Here is a 23,525-nt window from a genome sequence, read left to right on the forward strand (position 1 = left end):
TTACGTGAATGGATTTGGTGTATGTCAGAATATTATATGCAATTAATAATAATAATAACAATAATAATAATAATGATAATAATAAAAATAATAATGTATAATGATTTTTTTCCTTTTCAAGCTCTTTTATATGGATCAGAATTTTCTTCTTGAACAAGATACGCATTTTTATTTGTAGAAAAAAAATAATTTTACATAATTTTGTAATTTACTCCTTTGGAATTTTAATCATCCAATTAATACTCTCTTATCTTTATCATTTCCAAAAAGGATTTATAAGATAACAAAACTAAAATCAACGTTGCACACGCTTAACATTTTAAGTGAATATTTTGAAGTTTTTTTTTCTTTGAATTATACCAGAAAAATAGAATTAACATTATTAATATTAATTATTGACAAATTTGAATGTTGACATGGCCTATTTTTAAACAAAAAATTATATGAAATTTAATTATTAAAAACATGTACTATAAATACTACTAGCTAGCAAGTTTGAAACATGATACGTTACTACAGTTGCAAAAACTATCATCAATTCATCATGAAGGTTCACACATTTACTCTTGTAGTCCTTTGTTCTATGCTTCTAAGCACTACTTGCTATTGCATCAACCCCAAATTTTTCAACCCTTCAAAGGTTCCAAATGATGAAAAACCATGGGACCAAACACAAGCTACATGGTATGGAACCCCCGACGGAGCTGGATCAGAGAGTGAGTGTGCAAGTTAAATTATTTTTATTACATATACTTATGCTAATCTTCTTCTTCTTTGTATGTACCAAGTAAAAAGCTTTTATTTATTTATCATGGTCATACAACTGTACTCTGCCAAATCAACTCCCATAGATGATTTTAATCATTTTAATTTATTACCAATTGCTTTTGTTATGGAATTATTTTTTAAAAATTTAAATTATTTATAAAGACATTTAAACAATTTATATATATAATACATCTTTTTTTTATAGTAGTGAACTATTATTATGTTTGAAAAATGAATAATGTATAGATCTAGTCATATTTTGTGATAAAATTTTATTTATTTATTTACTTTTAATTTTAAAAAATACGACTATAATTAAGAATTGAATTTTTGATATTTTTACTTATAAATACTCTAAAATTATATCATATAAATATAATTATTAACTTTTAGAAAACTTAAGAATTTACATAGACAGACGATATATGATATATGATTTTATATCTAATATAATATATTTTAATAATATATACATTCATATTAAGGATGCATGCATAATTAAAAATAATATTGCAATTGACTCAATAAAAGTAATTTATGTATTCATAAGATCAATTCTTCTAAAATTTTAAATTTATAAGAGAAAATATATGAATAATTTTATCTCTAATATGTCTTTTAAGTAAAATTTAATTTTGGTTTTGTGTTAACTTTTGCAAGTTTATCTTTTATTTTTTTCATTTATCTTGTGATGAAATTTTTTTTAAATCAATAAGGAGTATATTCTAAAATTTTAGATCATATAAAAGTTTTGATATTATACCATAAAATACTTTTTTTACAAAAACTTGAATCAATAAGAGAATATATATAAATGATTAATTATATCTCTAATAATCTTCTTTTGTTAGTGATTAATTTGATAATATTAATGTAATTATGTGTAGGTGGTGCATGTAAATATGGTAAAACTGTGGAGAATCCTCCCATCTCTAAATTGACGGCGGCTGCTGGCCATTATATTTTCCGCCAGGGCTACGGATGTGGTGCTTGTTATGAGGTACATTTATTTGGTTTAATTTTTTTATATAAACTATGAATTTAATTTTGATACACAGTATAAAATCGTTTTATACGTGTATTTAATTATATAACGTTACATTAGTTAAAATAATTATTTTTTATATTGATCGCATGAATAATCATCTAAAAATGATTATAATTGCATAACTGTATAAAATATTTTATACTGTCAATGCATCAAAAATAAACTAAAAAATTATTCACTTTTTTTTTCTTTTATTCTTTTCTAATATGTTTGAGAAATTTATTTTAATAAAATAGAAATACTAGAAAAATCCAAAAGTATCTTTTCAAAATAAGCTACAATTTTAATTTTCAAAAGATCAATGAACATAAAAATGCATTAAAGGATGAATTAATATTTTTAGTAATATTAAAAATAAACAAATTTGATATTATTTCACATCTAACCACCAAATTTTTATTGTTAAATGAGTTGAACTTAAATTTGAATAAACTCATGGTTTAAATCGTGAGTTAGTTTTTCTGTTTGGCGACTAATCGTGAGTTAGTTTGATTATATATTATAATTATTTATATTAATATATTATGTATTTTGCATTTTTAATTTAACAATAATACATAACTTTACATACATATGTATATACTTTTTATATATAATTATGATAGAGAACATAAAAGATAATTGATATTTTTATATATAAATTATAGTTTATTTATATAAAATAATAAAATATGTTCATGTTATTTGTGTTAATTCATGAATTTTTTTATGAGTTGAACTTGAATTTTATAAATAAGTTTGATTATTAATGAGTGAGTTTGAGTTAGGCCTAACTCAACTCAAAATAATAATAATTATGTTTGATAAAATAATTTTTAAATTTAAAAGACCGTAATTAATGTGAATATAAGAATAAATTTAAATATTTATTGATATATAAGGTTATATTAATTTTTTTTTAATTCAGAATAAATAAAACCTAACATTGAAAAGTACTTCTTTAACTTATGCACAAATACAAATACATTACTCTTTTGATTTATCAAACACAAAATATGAAACACAAATATCTCTATAAATAGATTTACTAAACTAACCTTAATTTATTTAGAGCTTTTTTTTATAATGTCTATGGTTACATTGAGTCAGTGACTATAATAGCTATATAATTTTAGCAACACTTATACAGTATTGGTAAAATTAAAATAATAACTTTTTACTATTTAATAATATCTTTTAAGTATTACTAAAATTTTTTAACTATTATAACTACCGTAACTATAGACATACTCCGCTTTTTGCTAATCATGAAAAATATAATAAGAAATGTTGATGACTATGATATATAGGTGAAATGCACAGATAATCCAGCATGTTCAGGGAAGCCAGTGACAGTGGTGGTAAGTGATGAATGCCCATCGTGTTCAGGATACCATTTCAATCTCAGTGGCGCCGCTTTTGCTTCCATCGCAAATCCAGGTCAACAAGATACTCTTCGCAAACTTGGACAAGTCAACCTTCAATACAGAAGGTATAATGCTTTGCAAATAATTTTTCCAAACTAAATCTTTTATATATAGTAATTGGTTAATCAAAAAAAATGTTCCTACATTATTTTGGCACAAATAAAAAATTTTCCAACTTTTGTTATTGACAAAAATATTCTTAAATAATTTAAAAACACAAAAATTACATATTCATTGAAACAGAGGTGGTTCGTTAACGGTTTGGTATGATGTGGCAAACAGAGTGATTTATATAGCAAATGAATCACCCTCTTCTTTTTTCTCATATTTTCCTCCCACTCATACATTTTCTAAGTCGGTCAATCACCAGCACCTTTGTCCATAGTAATAGAGTCACCGACAAACCACTACTGTCGCAGCTCCACTCCCTCCCTATCTTCTCCCTTTCTTCTTTTCTAACTTCTTTTCACTCTCTGGCACGCGTTTTTCTTTTCTCACCTCCTCATCATCAATACCTATTGTCCTCTTTAAAATCACAAAACAGAAAAAAAGATCCAAATTAAACTGATATTTAGATATTCCAAAAAACAAAAAGAGATAATAATAGACCCAAATAAGTTAAACTTTTTCAATTGAAACAGACCTAAATTAAAAAATAAAAAAATATAATTTAAACCCTAATTTTCATTAAAACCATAATCCATTAACAATAGTAGCATTAATCAGTAATCACCAATAAACTAAATAGAAAATAAAAGCGTGGAAGAGAGGACTACTGACAAGAGAGGAGCAGTGCGAGCAAGGACAACTAGGCAGGAGGAGCAACCTAATCCAGGACCTGCTGCAAAGGAAGAGAAGCATGAACGAGGACCATCTCGTTCGAGCTAGTCTTCCGACGCTGATGGAGGAGCCAACTCCATCCCGTCACGCTTGCCTTCTAGATTTGAACGTGCTAGCCTTCCAGATCCAGTCGTGCTCACGTTCCTGTTCTGGTTGTGACGCTCGTCTTCCAGTTTCGATCTTCGCACTTGCCTTCTAGTTCTGATCGTGCTCGCATTTCAATTCTGGCTGTAGTTTCTCAATTTCATCGTTTTAGGCGTTGTTGAGAGAGGAAGACCGAGTGAGAGGAAGTCAGAAAGAAGAGAGGAAAGGTGAGTAAGAAAAAGTGAGAGAAGAAGAGAGGTAGATAATGCGAAATTAGATGGAGCTACAACTATGATGGGTCGCGTGGTGGCGGGTGTTGCAGATGGTGAATGAGTTAGAGGGTGGGTCACTGTGAGAAAAAATGTGAGCAAACGGAAAAGAATGAAAAGAAATTGGAAAAGTCTAGGGGCCAGCAGTTTTATTGAATTTTGGCCAGCATGTAACCAGCAGAGGAAGGTGAGCCATTGGATGAAATCTCACACCAATCTCACACCATCAAATCATCATTGATGGCTAGTTGATGGCTAACAATCACAAAAATTGCTGGCCCCCTAGCATTGCTCAAAGAAATTGGGGTATAAGGTTTTTAAATTTGGGACAAATATAATACGAGGCCCCGTTAGTTTTTTGTTTATCATATATACTGTTCTGTTTGTCACATTAGACCACAACGTTAATGAACCACTTCTATTTTAAAGAATGTGTAGTTTTGGCACATTTTTTTAATTATTTAAAAATATTTTTGTTGATAACAAAAATTAGGGACATTTTTGTCGGCGTCAGAATAATTTAGAAGCGTTTTTTTTATCGTTAATTCTATGTTATTAGTTCCCAAAAAAAATTAAAACAAAAATTAATTTTAAAAAATGACAAATTAGTCCTTATTTTTTAAAAAGTAAAATGTCTTTTTATTTTATTTAAAATTAATTTGTTTATCTTTTTAAAATATTAGAGACTTTTTCTATTAGGGAACAAAATTTGAAGCATGAATTATTAAAGATCAATTTGGGATATTTATTTTCCCTGTGTTTTAAAATATAAATTTAATCGCTTTTCAATTAACTGGCTTTTTTTTTTTTCAAAATCTATTAAAATTTGAAGAATCTGATAGGAATTCGTTTAATTTAAATTTTAAGCACTAATAAAATTCGATTGATCCATTTTAGCCATTGCGATTTACAAACACAATTTAATATGTTTTAAATATATAATTATATTTCAAAAAAAATTATAGCTACATATATATATATATATATATATATATATATAGAGATACACAAAATTTTATTACCTCTTATTAAGGCACACGCATAATAAAATTAGTACGACAATTGAGGCCTATAAAAAAAGCCATCTTCATTTGATAATTTTTTAAGAAAAAAATATTGAGACATTAAATAATATAAATTTATTTTAGAAAATCAGATAACGACTGATGAGAAAAATGTTTCTATTGGAGACAATTTATCTGACGTTCACTTCATACAAAAACTAAGAATAGTATAAATAAACAAATATAATATTTCTATCTTAATTATATTATTTTGAATAAAATACTGTTTTTGACTTTTTGTCTTTAATATTTAAATTAAATTTTAAAATTATTCTTAGTATTTTAAACGTTTATTTAAGTTTCTAACATTTAAAATTTATTACAACATTATCTTATTATCATTTCTGTTAATAATTCTATAACAGATATGCATATATAAACATTATAATCTACTTAGACAAACTAATCTTATATTATCGTTGGTAAAAAAATAAAAAATTAAATAAATAAAAAATGACACTGACAATACAAAACTTTAATTGTATTTCGTTTTCTCATATGCTAGTGTTATTTTTTTATTTATTTAATTTTTTAATTTTTATTATCGGTAATATGAGTTTAGTTTTTTACAGTGAATTATAATATCTACATATGCATTTTTATTTCAGAAATTTTAAAGAGTTAACGATAAGATAACAATGTAATAATTTTAAAATATATAAAATTTAAATAAAATATTTAAAATATTAAAGACAACTTTAAGATTTAGTCCAAATATTAAAGACAAAAATAATATACTTGAATTTATTATTTTTTATGTATCTCTCTCAATTTTAATTGTGTGGTGTTCTTTAGGGTTTCATGCTCATTTGGAGATTCTATAGCATTTATCATCGGTGAAAAATCTAGATCAGAGTATTTGGAAGTATCAATGGAATACGTAAATGGAGATGCAGATGTTTATATAGAAAATACTATAAGTTTCAATAACATTTCTCATGTGTGGGGTCCAACTTGGAGTGTTTTTGCTGGTGGTTATGATCTACAACCTCCATTCAATTTTACACTCGCTCAACATTATCCCAATGGCATCAAAGGAAAGACCATTATGATTCGTGATATGATCCCAAAGGATTGGAAGATCGGTCAAGTTTATCGATCAAAGATAAATTTCTAGAAGACTCTTATTAGAAAAATATATTATATTTCTCTTTATATATACATAATTGCCCTTTTTATTAAATTAAAAAAAAATACATGTATATGACAGAAATATAAAGGATGATCAATTACTAAATAAGAATCTATGGTATCTTCTTTTACTAGATATAATGAAATATGTGAAAGAGTTAATATCCAATTTTTTTCTTTCAAAAATATCTTTTATCGTATATAATTTATAGAAAAAATCTTATTAATTTTTGAACTGAGCTTATAACTTTCTAATATTAGTATAAATTGTTTATCATTTTGACTAATAAATTATTATTATTATCCGCATTTAATTTATAGAAAGGTGAATTCAGCCTATTAATACACTAATATATATTTTAAAAACTTGCAACAATATATAATTACTCTTGAAGATAGGAGTGGCAGTGAGAGTGATATCCAATTACAGAGAAAAAAGAGAGAGAAATAGAGAGAATGAATATAGATACAGGGAAGTGATTACAAATTCATAGCTTAGCTTATATACTATTCAACAAACAATATTGAAATCAATGTGCCATATAATTAGAATAAAAATTATGTTAGGTGTATTAAAATTATTAGTCACTAAAAGTATCTATCCATATATTTTAAATATAAGAATATAAAATAATCTATTTATTTATTTAATATACTAAAACTGGGTTTTTCCTAACTAACGAAAGTAATGTGTCGATCCTTCGTGACTTCGTTTTCTCTCCAAAATGAACTTTTCTTTTCTCTATTCTAAATTATTTTATAAAGAATATCTTTATTATAATTATATTATAATTAATATTTAATGAATAATACATAATTATAATAATTTAGGAATATATATATTCATTATAATTATATCAAATCAATATTTAATGCATTATTAAACTACTTATCAATTATCAATTAAAAATACTTTTAATAATAATAATAATAATAATAATAATAATAATAATATATGATAATGATATGATAATTGCACCGGTCGTGGTAATCATGATAAGAATATTTGAATCTAATCATAAAATGATCAAATTTTATGATATTAGTAACATACATTAATTTTAAATATTTTTAGTCATTAAATAATTTTAAATATTTATTATAATAATAATATTAAATATTTTTAGTCATTAATTTTAAATATTTTTAAATTTTTGTTATAAATGTTTTGAGTTTAATTCACTACAAGAAACCATAAAAACCAACAAATAATTACTTGAGTTTTTTGTTATTCCTATATATAGGCTTTATTTTGTTTATAATATAATTTATATATATTTATATTTGTTTTTTATATAGTCACCAAAAAAAATATCTATTTTTTATATAGCAATAATATTATATATTTATATATCTTTTCTTTTAGTTTTTTTTAAATATTGACACATAATTAATGTAGATAACATATATTGAATAAATATTTCTATTGAATTAATTATAATGATTAATATAAGATAATAACATAAGAATAACCTAATTATAGCAAGAATTTCTATTAAAATTATTGACTAATAATTTGAATATAATTGATATAGTTAAATTGATATAATCGATAAGATTGAGAGTATAATTAGCAATTATATCAATTATAATAGTAATTCACGTGATTTCATATGCAATAATTTGAATTATAATTGCTACCTAATTATACTTGAATATTATTTATTTTAGATGTTTTATAGATAAAAGTTATTATCACGTAAATTATCATCATTATTCAATAATAATAATAATAATAACAATAATAATTTTGAATTAATATAACTGATATAATTGATATAGTTCTAATTCTCATTCACATGCAATAATTTTATTAGTATATATTCACAATTTTAATCAGTATATAATAATAATAATATTATATATATGGACATAAGATTAATTAGTTAACAAATTGGATTTTTTTCCCAACTAATGAAAGTGAGGTATCGATTCCTCATGAATCTATTTCCCCGCTAAAATGAATGCATTATTTTTTCTTCTAAGTTTATTTTATAAAAATATATTTATTATAATTATACTATAATTAGCATTTAAGTAATAATGCATAGTTATACTAATTTAGGAAAATATCTTTATTATAGTTATATAAAATCAATATTTAATGCATTATTAAACTACTTATCAATTATCAATCAAAAATATTTTTAATCATTTTAATTATAATAATAATAATAATAATAATAATAATAATAATAAATTATTATTATTATTATTATTATTATTATTATTATTATTATTATTATTATTATATGGTAAAGGCACCGGTTATTAATAATCAATTTATATTTCTCTAAATAAATTTATTTTAAAAAATATTTTTATTATAATTATATTACAATATTACAATTAATATTTAATGAATAATGCATAATTATACTAATTTAAGAAAATATCTTTATTATCTATCTATTCTATTTATTCTATTATATAAAAATAGAATTTTTGTATTTAATGATGGAACTGATGTGTATGCTCTTGAGGTGTTTTCTTATTTATTTCATTTAATTCGTTAAAGCAAATTAATTATAATTAATTAATTATATCAATTAATTAATCTGATTAGACATTCAAATCTCACTATTTATTATAATTTATATGAATTGATTAATTATAATTAATTATATCAATTAATTAATTTGATTAGTTATATTAATTATTTGATTTGATTGGAATAAATATCAAATTATTTAATAAATAATAAATATAATAACGAAATATATGCATTAATTTAATTAGTTTATTTTTCTCAATACTATATATTTATACAAGATCAAATATTTTTTACTCATTCGTTCTCTTTTCTCTTTCTCTCCCTCCCTCCCTCTCTTCCCCTCTCTCTCTCTCTCTCATTTTTAAGGTACACTTTTTTTAATTTATTTAATTTTTGTATTTTTATCTTTATTTATACATTTTATTTTTTTATTTTTTTAAATTTTTATTTATTTTAATTGCTTATTATTATGCGCATACTTTTTTTCTTTTAACTTCTAATTAAAAAAAAAGATGTGTCATCTTTACGTTATTTTAAATTTTATATATATATATATATATATATATATATATATATATATATATATATATATATATATATATATATATATATATATATATATATATAGTCTTTTTTTTGTGATTCACAATTAATATATACATTGTTCGTATATGTGGTTTATATGTTAATGCTTTTATTGATTCTCTTTATTATTATTTTTTTGTGTGTGTCTCTTTGTTGCTCTTTATTTTAGTTATATTAATTAATTTCTCTGTATTCATCATGCTCTTTTTATTTGAAATATCGTGACAATTTAGAATTTATGTTGTGATTCATGTGATATTCGTTAATTTGTTGTATCTTTTTAGATGGTTTATGTTATAATGTATTTAAGGAGTTAACTTAAAATTATAATATGATATATAAATTTATAACCCTATGATTTATAATATGTTAAAATATTAGGATATAAAAATATATAATAGTCGAAAGAACGTAGTATACTAGGAGTCTTGAAAAATGAGTAAAAACAAAATCACAAAATCAAAAGCCCAACGCTCAAGAAAAAGATTACTTGCGTCAGAGCGAATTTAGGGGACCAGCATGGGTCATGGCCCCCTAAATTTTCAAAACTTACAATATATTTTACATAATGTTAAAAGGTTTTAATAACTTACTTTCTAGTTCAATAGTTATAGAAAGGCACTTTATACTTTAAAGCATGAGTTCAAATTCCATGTCATGTATTTTAAATTTATTTTCTTTTGTTCTTTTATTTTTTTTATAATTCTTCTATCTATTATTATATAAAAATACTTTGGTTTTTATAATAATTTCTAATTGAATGTAATAAAAAAATATATACATAAAAATAAATTAGATTAAATTTATTTTTTATAATATTAAAATCAAAATATATTAAGTAAATTATTTATCAATATGAATATATCTTATATATTATATTCATTAATTTATTTTAAATACATATATTAAAAGTATTAAAAAATAAATTTATATTATTTATGTTATATCTTTTATAATAAGAATAAAACTTCAATTTTTTTTGTAATTCTTCTATCTATTATTATATAAAAATACTTTAGTTCTTATAATAATTTTTAATTGAATGTAATAAGAAAATATATACATAAAAATAAATTAGATTAACTTTTATCTTTTATAATATTAAAATCAAAATATATTAAGTAAATTATTTATTAATATGAATATATCTTATATATTATATTCATTAATTTATTTTAAATACATATATTAAAAATATTAGAGAAATAAATTTATATTATTTATGTTACATCTTTTATAATAAAGATAAAAATTAAAATTTTATAAAAAAACATTGATATAAATAAATTTTTTAAAATTAATTTTAGTTTAAAATAATATTAAAATATATAATTAATTTTTTTATTAAAACTTTCAATTTTAATTTGGCATTTTATTTTTTTTATTTTTGGCCCCTACTTTATAAGATTTCTGGATCCGCCACTGACTTGCGTACGAAGAAAAAATTAGAGTTCACAAACATATATATAAAAAGTAAGAACAGAGGGTCAAGAATACAAAATAACAAGCTCCTGACTTAGCCTGCGAAGCTAAAATTGGTCAGAGAATATTTACATACATATATTTACTTAACCCAGAACCCAAAATACATATATAATCAATCATGGTTCTCTATAAACCTCTAAGATGTGCAAAATAATACAAGTATATATATGAGGAGAGTCCATACACATATAGCAAAAGACCCAAAAGTAAAACCCCAAAATGAATCCACTTCGCTGCAGAAGCTCTAGACACCAACCGAGGTGCCTCTCGACCTGCATCTGAAAAACACAAATATTGTATAGGATAAGAATCGGAAGTTTTCAGTATGGTAAAGGTTCCTACATATATAAGATATAAGGTCTTGAAAATGCCAGAGACAATCCTAGAGTGCCGACACTCAGATTATAAGTCAAGATGGTTTTCTAAGGATTCCTAACTTAACCAAGTCTTAAACCTAACAAAATCCATAACTTCTCTGCCTTTCCTCCGTTCCTCAATCTCCGGTGAAATTACAAAGACAAACAAGCAGACAAAGGCAAATACATACAGGTAGAATATAAGTAATACAGATAGCAGATATAACAAATAGCATATTATAATCACTTAGCCAATCCCAATTAATTCACAAACAAACAATTCAAACAATATGCATATGATGCATGCTTGTCCTATGGCTGATGATATCATCTGTCGGTTATATAGCCAATCCGACACGTCTTGGTAGCTAACCATGAATTGAAATACTCATCACGGAGCAAGTGGATTTGAGCTACAACCTCCCTTGCTACTATCCGTTCAACCTAGAGCCAGTGGAATAACTACTACTGTGGCTACTATCCAGGAGGGTGTTTAAAAGCTCAACCTGGAGCGAGTGAAATAACCACTACTGCCTCTACTACCTAGGCATCATAATCTCTGACCTGGAGCAAGTGGGACGAACCACAATCCTTCCTACTACCCACGTATCTCAAATATTGACCCGGAGCAAGCGAGACGAACCACAATCCTTGCTACTGCCCAGGTATCTCAAACATATATTCATTCAATCTCAATTCATATTATCAATTATAACTCATTAACAACAATCTCATTTTGACTTCATTTATCATATTCATTCATTCATTCATTATCAGTCATTGATTATCAATTTTGCCATCATGCATAACATCATCATCCTTTTCGCACACTTTATTTTATCCAAAAATCCATTCACAGAAGACTACAAGCCTAATTTTCTATCTCTAGACTCAAAATGAAAGTATCCTAGAAATAAGAACCTATTTGAAATAGTTAAGTTGAATAAAATAAAAAAGAAAGCCATTTTATCTTGCAAAAATTGGTTTCAAGTTTAAAAGCTCTGCACTAAAACAACAAGCTACCCTGTTCTTAGAAAATTCACCAAAAAACATATTTTCACTTGATATATCTGAAATTTTTCAGAAGTAAAATAGACTTATAGAGCTTTAAATCAATAAAAGTCCCATAGAAAAATCATTTTTCTGGAGAGAGTTATACTGATTACAAGTTTGTCTTTCAAAAACTGGTTTCGCTGTCAAAACAGCTAAGAGCTCTATTTTTAAAACAAGCACAACTTCTTCAAAATAATTTATGAAAGTATGAAATTTCTACAAAAATAAGAAAATAATCCCAGTATCAATGTCATTTTGGTCTCACTCAAAATATGGTTAGGATTGGGAGATATAAGCTTGGAAAGTTGTTGGTTTGATTATGCAGCAGCAGAAAACCAGCTTTAAAATAACAAACTTCAAAACTTTATATCTCCTAATCCAACCGTTAAACTGTAAAAAATTTTTGTAGGATTGATCTACACATCAAATAGATTAAATGAAAATAAATTTCATCCAATTGTGATGGTTATATCGTTCCCAAAAATCGTCTGAAACTGCTGCCAGAAAATAGATTATGTAGAATTTTGCTAAACCTCAACTTCCAAAATATTTCAACCCCAACCCCTTTAAAACTTACCAAATCTTACCATAGTGGATCAAAACCAAATTCAACTACACCAAATCATTCCTTAATAAACTAATTAACACCTCCATCAAGTTTTCAATCCAACAACCCATGTTTAACACAACAACTTTAATCTACATCATTATGATCCTATCCAACAATTTAAGTTCAATATAACAAGCAATATACATACTCATCAATACCTACATCATCATATACTTCAAATATCATCTTTCCACCACCATCAACTATATTCAAGTCACAAAACCAATGAATTTATCATGCCTCAACAAATCAAACATACACTATCAACTAAACTACCAATCAAATCCAACATTCTCAATCCAACTTATCCTAGGTTGTCTAGCCTAAGTTTTCACAAGACATTACATATTCAATATGAGAAACTAAAATCATACCTTGGCCGATTTCTTCCTAAGCCACATAACCCTTCAAAATTCCTTCTCACCACAAGCTCCAAGCTCCAAATTCTCAATCAAGCAAGTTCAACTCAACATCACTTGCTCCACATCATCAATCAACTCCAACCAACATCTAAATTCAATCTAATATCACATATTATTACTATAATCAACGTAGAGTTTACTAAAGTGAAGACTCACTAAAAATTCGGATTTTCTTACCTCACCCATGACTCAAATGAACAAAACCCAATAATTTCTGCAAGCTAATTCGGTCCTAAGACATCAAAATCACATAATCTTCAATACAAAAATCCCATAAATTTGAAACTGAAGATGATATTTGGGCAAGAAAATTGGATTTCTTACCAAATTGATTAGTGGGCTTTGTACAGAATTTTGAGACGAACGCGTGATCGCTGATGGCTCATCAATCGGAGCTCCGAATTGAAAGTTATTGAAGATTGAAATCAAGAGTGGGTTAGTGTTCTTGTTTTCCCCCTTACCCAAAGTTTTCAGCGTGCTTCCCTTATGTTTAAGGGAGAAGTGGCTGTGTTCTTCCCTTAAATGGGTATTGGGTTGGGTCTTGGGCTTAATATGGGCCAGTTTACTCGATTCGGCCTGTTCGGTTCAATCTTGAGCCAAATTCTTTAAAATTAGTGTCAAAATTCATGTTTTAATTAATTCTACCTCATTAAACTATAAAAATTCTATTTTCCAATTTCTTTAATTAATAATTAATTTATTAGCTACTTATTTACTAATTTTGAGGGTTTTACAGTCGTCATCTTTGCCGACTGTGGAGGGATAGAGTGACAAAAGCAAGGAGAGAGAGAAGGAGCTCGCGTAGCCATGCTCTTTGTTGTCACCGCCGTCACGCCAATTGCCTCCGCTATGATTGTTTTCGTCACTGTTGTTACTGCTTGGGCCGTGACTGCTACATGCGTGAGAGGACTGTGGGAGGAGTTGGTATGCTGCTGTTGTTGCTGCTTCGTTGTTGTTGGGGATCTTTGCTGCAGTTCTGGTCGCCGAAAAACACAGTCGGAGCTACTGTTGTTCTGTTGTCTTATTCCTCTTTGGCCACAGTAAGTTGTTCTTGTCTTGAAAACTCTCACCACTAGTGTATATGTGTTCTGTTATGAGTTTGGTGAAGACTCTGAGGTTTTGGTAATGTAGGGTCAAGTTCTGGTTGTTACATGTCGCGATTGAAGCTGTCGCTATTGCTGCAGAAGTAAAATGGAGCTGTGGTTGTGGCTGCCGCTACTGTGGACCAGGATGAGCTCGATACCGTCGTGCTCGTCACTGCTGTTCGCAGAGAGCCGTCGTCTTTGCCGACTGGAGAGGGAAAGAGAGACGAAAGCAAGGAGAGAGAGAGAAAGAGCTTGCGTAGTTATGCTTCTCGCTGTTGCCGCCATCGCGCTAGTTGCCCCCACTGCGATTGTTTCCGTCACCGTCGTTACTGCTTGGGCCGTCACTGCTGCATGCATGAAAGGGTTGTGGGAGGAGTTGGTATGCCGCTGTTGTTGCTGCTTCGTGGCTGTCGGGGATCTTCGTTGCCATTTTGGTCACCAAAACACACAGCCGGTGTTTCTGTCGCTTTGTTGTCTTATTCCTCTTTAGCCACAGTAAGTTATTGTTATCTTGAAAACTCTCACTGCTAGTGTATATTTGTTCTGTTATGAGTTTGGTGAAGATTCTAAGGTTTTCGTAACGTAGGGTTAAGTTCTGGTTATTACATGTCGTGATTGAAGCTACTGTTGTTACTGCAGAAGTAAAATAGAGCTGTGGTTGTGGTTGCCACTACTGTGAGCCAGAAGAAGAAGAATTTTGTCACGTAGTTAAGTCACGATTAAAGTAGGGAATTTTTCTTAAACTTATTGTACTTTCAAGAATTGCTACAAGTCAATATTAATACGAAAAATATTTTTTATGATTACGTAAGTCTTATAGATTGAAATGAGTTGTTTTAGATGAATGTAATTATTTGTTTAATTGATTTATTGATCAATTAAGAAGGCTAACTATCTTGATTAGTTGATTGATGTTGTTGAATTGGTTTTATTAATTTATTGAAAGTGATGGTTGTTGTAATATTTGGTTACGTCGAATTCCTGGATTTGGGCATTGGATTGAAATTAGTTTGATAAAATGCATTGTTGTAAGTTGATTGGAATTTATTAAATGCCAGAAATTCTAATTGATTTGGTTAATTCTGGGTTGAATACTGTTTTGGATCAAAATAAATTGAGAATTTATGATAATGAGGGAATCCGTAAGAGTGGTAAAGTCTGAATTTTAGAGGAGGTGCTGTCAAAATTTTTATAAGTTCAAAATAAATTGAATTATAAGAAAATACGAGATTGGTTGTTGCCCCCTAAAGTTTAGAGACTTTGTCGTAGAATTTGATTTAATAAATCTTGATTCAAGGTAGTTTAAGTGAAATTTTGAATAATAAGAATTTAATTTATTTTGTTTTGATTTTGATTAAAGAATTACATTTGAAAAGTTTTAATGAATTTGATATAGTGAAAATGAAATAAATTCCGATCCTTTACAGGAATGTCTTAAATTTAAAAGTGAAGCTGAAAGTGGTTTTGGGTATTTGGCTGAATCGAAAGTAAATTTTATTAAATTAATTTTAATTTAAGGGTTATGTTTTGAAAAGTATCTAGTGAATTTAAAGTATTTGAATTTGATTTGGCGCAACGAAATGATCTCTGATTCTCCTGAGAATGTTTTAAATTTAGAAATAAAATTGAAATCGGTTTTGAGAACTTTGATTAAGTCGAGTGACAGGTTGGTGACTATGATTAATGATAATTGATTGTTATTGATGACGAGATTTGATTCAATATTTATGATTGATTGTAGTCTGAATGACTGAATTGGTAAGGATGGTAGTTTTATCCCACTTGCAAGATTGACATCCCAAGAGAAGGTGACAGGGCACTCTCCCGCTGAGACCAGCTTGTGATAAGCTTGAAATGTTTTTCTTGGGAATGTGGTGGGTTGTTCCGTCCAAATTTTCTCTGATTGCAAGGTGACAGGGCACTCTCCCTCTGAGACGGTGACAGGGTATTCTCCTTATGTGACTGGAATATTTTTTCTCCTGGAAATGTGCAAGAGAGAGACCATGTTCAGGTTAGCTATCGGATGTGTCAGGTTCTAGCAACACGTGAGCTCATGGCCAGTAGGACATGCATGCATCATACTGCATTTGGTTGTTAGTGTTTGGGTGTGCTTAAGTATTTTGGTTTGATTCTGTCTAACTATTAATTGTGGTGCTTACTGTAACTGCTTTTTAATTGTGTTTACCTTGCATTGTCTGTTGCATGTGATTGATTCTGTTTTGAGACTGAGTTTTGGTAATGAATTGATGATTCTGAGACCGAGTGTTGATTGATTATATGTTAGACCGGAGGCTGCAATTTGATTTTATATTAAACTGGAGGCCATACTTGATTATGTTATGGGATATTATTTGAGCTTTAAAATTCTTGCAATCGAAGATTGAATTTGAATTATGGATAATTAATTATTGCGGTTTAAAAAGATTCATAGGATGAGCGATTATCATCTACGTTTGAAATTCCTTCGTTTCTTTATATGTATCCTCTTATAACAATTCTAAAACTTTTCTCGTGAGACCGTGTGGTTAGATTTTCACCCCAATAAATTTCTCTTTTTAGGACAGATGAGGAGTTTAAGGAGTTTTTTCTGCGTATCTGATTGTGTTGTATATATATATTAGTTATAGTTTTTCCTTTGTCTTGTTTTATATTTTTGTAAGATATATATATATATATATGAAGATTGTGATTGAATTTGTTTATATATGCATGTTTGTAAAAAGAAAAAGAATTTTTTTATTTTTCAAAGAAACAACAATACAGTTTCAAGTTAAAGACTCCTATTTTATTATTAAGTATATAGAAATCGTCATAATATCCTAGCTATCAGAATGATACAGTCGAAAGTGTGACATTCTGATAGTAAGGGTGTTAACCCCAAGCCACTTCCTAAGGGGAGACCCTTTTGAAGAGAGAGAGGGAGAGGCTGATTGAGCGGATTTCAAGCATCTTCATTACTTCGAGCGCGGCAATCCCAATACAATTTCAAAGAGGGTTTTTGCTCAGCCTGGTAGTGTTGTTGCTCGTACCGGATATGTTGGAGATAGAGATCTTTCTTGGGTGGACGTGTAGGTCAACGGTGAGGGAGACGGTGTCACCGAGCCATCAACATCACAGTCGAATATGTCGAAGCCGGGACCAAGATTAGCGACGGTTGCTGGAGTAAAGGCTTTGACGGAGGTGCAAATGGGGTGTGGCTCGGTCTTGGTAATGGTGTTGTTTTTTGAGGGGACGGAGAAGTTGCATCTGATCTTGATCCTTCTCCTCTGTGTTGGAATGGCGATTGTGATAGAGATGGCTCTTCTTTCGTCTTTCAGATCCAAAGGAGATGCAAATGCAAAAGCAAAAGAAGGGTGTCAACATTGACAGAAGATGAAAGTGGTAGTAGAGCGATGTAGAGTAAAATTAGAGGTTAGAAATAGGTTATATTAGAGGGTAGTTTGAAAATTTTATTTAATTTTATAAAATTTGGATAATTTTATTTGTAAAAACCCATCTTTTATGAGTATAACTTTAATTTTTAACTTTTATAAATAGAAATGTCAGCATTCGAATCTTTCACTATAAAAAATTACTATTTCCTTTAATTATTTTTAATGATTTTTTGTTAAAATAAAAAACTCAAAAAAAAAAGACTCCCTCCCCTTCCCTCCCCTTCCCACTAAATGTTGCCTAGCTTTACCCCTGTATACATTGTCGGTACTCGGTAGAATACATTTTTGAGCATTTATATCATTCTCAACATGTTAGTTTTAATCACTTTTATTATTTTTTAGATATTTTATAATCATCGTTATTTGGTTAATTTTATTATTTAAAATGTAAGATGATATTAATTTTAATCACTTTAATGATGTATATTAAATTTATATTCTTGTGTTTTTTTATAATTTGATTATAATTTTTAGTTTTTTTAATTATCACGTAGTAATTTATAATTTTTTTTAATGTAATTAAAGGTTTTTGTTGTCTAATGTAATTAAGATTTAATGTAATGTATTTAATTACGGTAATAATTATTTAATTTAGTAATTTTTGTAATTATTTTACAATTTCGAATTTTTTACAAATATAATATAGTGTATTATCATTTTTAATTGTTATTACAAGTTTAATAATTTATGATAGTAATATTTTATAATTTAATTACTTTAATATTTTTAAGTAGTCATAATTAATAATTTTTGTGTAATTAATTATCATTATTTTAAAAAATATTCTGTAGTTTGTAAATAATTATTCTGTAAATTTTTTTTCCAACTTACTCTAAAAATTAATCTGCAAATTTCGTAATTATATTTAATATTTTTCTTAAATAACTATATATGATAATAGAGACAGATAAGAACTGAACCAAAATATGTCATGTAAATACATTTAGCGTCAGAATATTATACAATTTATAATAATAATAACGGTCCATCTACTGTACAGATGTATTTTTGTACAAATTTACAGATTTTGATTTAAAAGCATATCACTAAAAGTGTTGCTTAAAGAGAAAGTGTTACCCTTAATCGTTAACTTGGCTCTGATACCAATTTTTAAAGTCGTCTTTTCTTTTAATTTCTTTTTCGAAATTTCTATTAACTCTTTGAATAATTTGCCAATTCATAATAAAAGTATTGACCGTATTACTAGTATTTATAATTCTGATTTTTATAGTTTTTCAATCTTGTTTTAGTTTATAATATTCTTTTTTGCATGGATTATTGTATATAAAATCTTTTATCTGTTTGTCTTTTTCTTTAATATAATTTCTTAAATCCTCAAAAACTTCTTTTATTTCTACACTTTCTGTTGTTTCTAAATATCTTTTTAATTTTTCAACTTCATTTTCTATTTTTTTTAACAGCTTTAATTCTTTTAAGTCATAATATGGGTTTTCAGGCATTTATAAATTTTTTTAAGTTTAACTCCAACTTGTTTATATTTATTCTTATTTCTATCCTTTTTATTATAAGGTCATCAATTTCGATCTGAAGATTATTTAATTCCCTTTTATACTGCTTTATTTTACTTTTTAATTTTTTTTGCCCTTTTTCTTTTTATTTTATTTTCTGGTCTTTCAATCTTTGTATGCTTCATTATTTATCTTAGAATTTCTGCAAATTCTATCATCGATTCATCACTATTTTCTAGAGATTTTATTAATTTTTCTAGCTCTTCGACTTCTCTTTTTAACTTGTCATAGATTATTTTTAGAGCTTCAAATGCTCTTTGATTTATTTCAGAAAACTGTAAATAATTCAACCGATTTTCTCTTTCAAAGAGCTCTTGTTTCTTGTCTTGATAAGTTACATATATTTTTTCTTTATTTATTGTCATAATTTAATGTTTAGGGTTTCATTTAATTTTTCGACCTTTTTTGTTAATTCTTTTATTTCAGAATTTTCTTCTTTAATCTTTAACTTGGATAAACTTAAAGGGCTATTAATTTTAGATTCTCTTATTTGAAAATTCGATGAAACTGATTTTCCTGATGGTTCTTTTAATAATAGAACTAGGTTTTCAATAGCTTTATATTTTGGTATTTCTGTTTTTACAATTTTCTGAAATAATTCATCAACATAAATTCTTTCTTTGTTTTTAAATATTATACTATGATGGCTATTTGTTAAAGCATAATTTATTGCATATGTAATTGAAAAAGGTTCATCGTCTTGTTCCATTAGATTCTTTCTATGAAATTTATAAGCCAAACTTATAGATCTTCCAAGGTTTTCAGTTGATAAAGGTATAGCATATCCAAGATGGGCATTGAATTTAACAATTACGTTTGCCAAGTTTCCATGAACAATTCCAATTATTTGATCTATTGGGTCATCAGTAATTCTTTTGTCACAGATTGCTAAGCTTATTGGTGAATTAATTCCTTTTATATATATAGATTTGATTAAGACTTGTATAGTACTAATATGAATCCATCCAATTTTAGATCTTTTTTGTTGATCCTTAATTTTCTCGATCTGTTTACTCAATTCTTCATCATTTATCAAAACTATTTCAAGTTCTCCATTGGCGGATTTTATCTTTATAGGGGCTTCAAGTTGAATTTTTCCATAGTATATTATATTTTTTCTATTAAAAACTTCTTTTAAAAGATTTTGTTTATTAAAATTTTCATTTGATTTGAGATTTAATTCTGTTTTTAGAACAGCCTGTTTTTCATTATCTAATAAAGCAGTTAATCTATAATAATCAGATTCTTCTGTTAATTCTAAGCTTTCTAAATAATTCATAACTAAGAGATTAGGATAAAGGCGTACCTTTCTGGAGAAAAACTTCATTTATTTAGTATATTTTACATAAGATGTTTTTATCTCCAGAGGGGAGATTGTAGATACTAACTCCAGAGGGGAGTTTAGAATTGATTTTCCCTAAGGGAATTCTTCTTCAGACTATAGAATCGCCTCGGCAGCTTCCTCCTTGCTCTCCTAGCATATGAGTACTCTTAGCCTCCTGCTTTCTATTGTCTGATGCCTTCTACAATTGCCTAAGCAACCTATTTATAATAGTTGGGTTTGATGGACAATTCCCATTCTTACCCTTCTTATGACGTCATTGCTTACGTCATTGTTTGCTATCTTGCACCAGCTACATTGTTGGTGCTTTATTACCTAAGTGCTTACGTCACTATGCAATAATGTTGAGAGATGCTTCAGATGTGCTGTCCTCCTCTTTCATCATGTGACCTTCAGATGCGTTGTCTTCTTCCTTTATCATGTGGGTTGATTCCGTTTCATTATTGCTTTCTTCATATATCTCTGAGGCACATAGCTGACACTTGTGGTCTTCTCTGTCTTTTATTAAATAGCAGAGATTCCTCTTTATCCCTTCAGGGAGCTTTTCTAAAAGTCCAGATAAGTTGTAGAATGCTGATTCAAATTCCACCAAGAGTCTCATCTCTCTTTCTTCAATTTCATTTCTTTTACTGGACACAAGCAGAGTATTTCTACTTTTATAATTAATCATTGTGTGAGATTCCTTCGTTATTTTTTGAGTTCTTTCAAAAACCATTGCTAATGTGCTGGCTAGCCTTCCTTCATGACTGTAAATTGTTAAATCTTGAATCTGATCAATTGGTTGAAAATTTCCTGGGAAGACGGACATGAATATTACCTGGTGTGCTGGAACCAAGCATTCTTCTTCTTCATTAAAAATAGGTTGACTGTTTGTAAATTTTAGGGATATATCCCTTGGATTTACATTGTCAATCATATTTTTAAATCTCTTTACTGCATCAATGAATCCTGCAGGAAACTCACTAATAATTTTTAGATCATTAAAAATTAAAATTGTATCAATTAATCCATACTGGAAAAACTGATAGGTGTCAGATGGGAAAGCATCTGGAAATATAACCAGCTTTGTTAGCTGTTCTTTGGCAATAGGATAATATCCCAAGATTGTCCTTTTTTCTTTAGTCCAATTCAGGACTATGTTAAGGATTTCTCTGAGATTTGATCTACAGACCCTTTTCTTTTCCTTGATTTCAGCCCTTGTAGGAATGTTTCTTATTATCCCTGTTCTCTGAGTTTGAATTGGAGCTTTATCTGCTCTTTTTAGGGTTTGCTCTGGATGAAGAGCTTCATATTCCCTGAAGGATTCCTTTTCTTCGTCCAGTGTTAAAAACCCTCCTTTATGAATTATCCTTGATTGATGTGTAAATGGTGCTGCTTTTTCCCAGGCATCATATACTCCCTTCATGGGGCCATTATAAATTACATAATATTTTTTATCTTGGGTGGATTTTTTGATAATTTCAGCAATTGTTTTATTTTCTGAAATTTTTTCTTCACCTGATTTGTCCACTACGCTTAGCTGGCTGAACTCTGATGGTTTTGGTTGTTGTGTTGATTTCATTGCTTCGATGGCCTTCTTGAGGGATTGGATCTGTGTCCTTATTTGCTGACAATGCTTGCATTTTTCGAGTTCTTGTTCATATTTTTGAATTTCTTGATCTAATGCGTTGTAGACGAACTCCATTCTCTTGTTAATGTATCTGCAATAACATTTTTGTCACCCTTAATATATTCAATTTTTATTGGATATTGTAACAAAAATAATTGCCATCTTACCAATCGTCCATGATTATAATCAACTTTTAAATTATATCGTATGAAACCTGTTAAGTAACTTGAATCTATCCTTAATGTAAATTCTCTAGGTAGTAAATCAATTTTCCATTTCTTAAGAGATTTAATTATTGCCAGAGTTTCCTTTTCATGAGTAGTATATCTCTGTTCTGTTGGAGTAAAAGTTCCTGAAATATATCTGTAAAGTAATTCATTTGGAGAATATTTAGAATCTAGTGATTCTTTTTCTTGTTCCAGACTTTTTATAGCTTTCTTAGCTTTTAGACATCCTGACCAGGTTATGTCTGAAGCATCTGTTTCTACTATTAAGTAGTCATTTTCTTCTGGAATATAAAGTTCTGGAAGTTTTTCACATAATTCTTTAATTCTTTGAATTTGCATACTATCTTTTTTCATCCCATTTCCATACTTTTTTAGTACTTATTTTTGGAAATAAGTTTTTATTGTATTCTGTTATATTCTTTAAAAATCCTTGATCAGAAATATAATTTATACACCCTAAAAATCTTTGTAATTATTTTCTATCTTCTATTTTATTAGAAAATAAATTTACCTTTTCCAAAATATTTGGTTGAAGTTTTAGCTTTCCTTGAGTGGATAGAATCAATCCAAGAAACTCTATTTCTTGTTTTGCTATTCTTGCTTTCTTTTTGCTAAGAACTAATCCTTTTTCTTTACATATTTCTAAAACTATTAATAATTTTTGAAGATGATCTTCTTTATCTT

General features: G+C 27.5%; 1 protein-coding gene across 1 annotated transcript; it reads left to right on the forward strand.

The window, feature by feature from the left end:
• Positions 1-544: 544 nt before the first annotated feature.
• On the forward strand, positions 545-6,596 carry LOC130963385 (putative expansin-B2). The gene is made up of 4 exons (XM_057889509.1): positions 545-716; positions 1,656-1,768; positions 3,106-3,287; positions 6,275-6,596. Exons 1-4 carry the CDS (start codon positions 545-547, stop codon positions 6,594-6,596), a joined length of 789 nt encoding a protein of 262 aa, XP_057745492.1.
• The last annotated feature ends 16,929 nt before the right edge of the window (positions 6,597-23,525 follow it).

The sequence above is a fragment of the Arachis stenosperma genome, chromosome 2, assembly GCF_014773155.1.
Source record: "Arachis stenosperma cultivar V10309 chromosome 2, arast.V10309.gnm1.PFL2, whole genome shotgun sequence".
Lineage (NCBI taxonomy): Eukaryota > Viridiplantae > Streptophyta > Magnoliopsida > Fabales > Fabaceae > Arachis > Arachis stenosperma.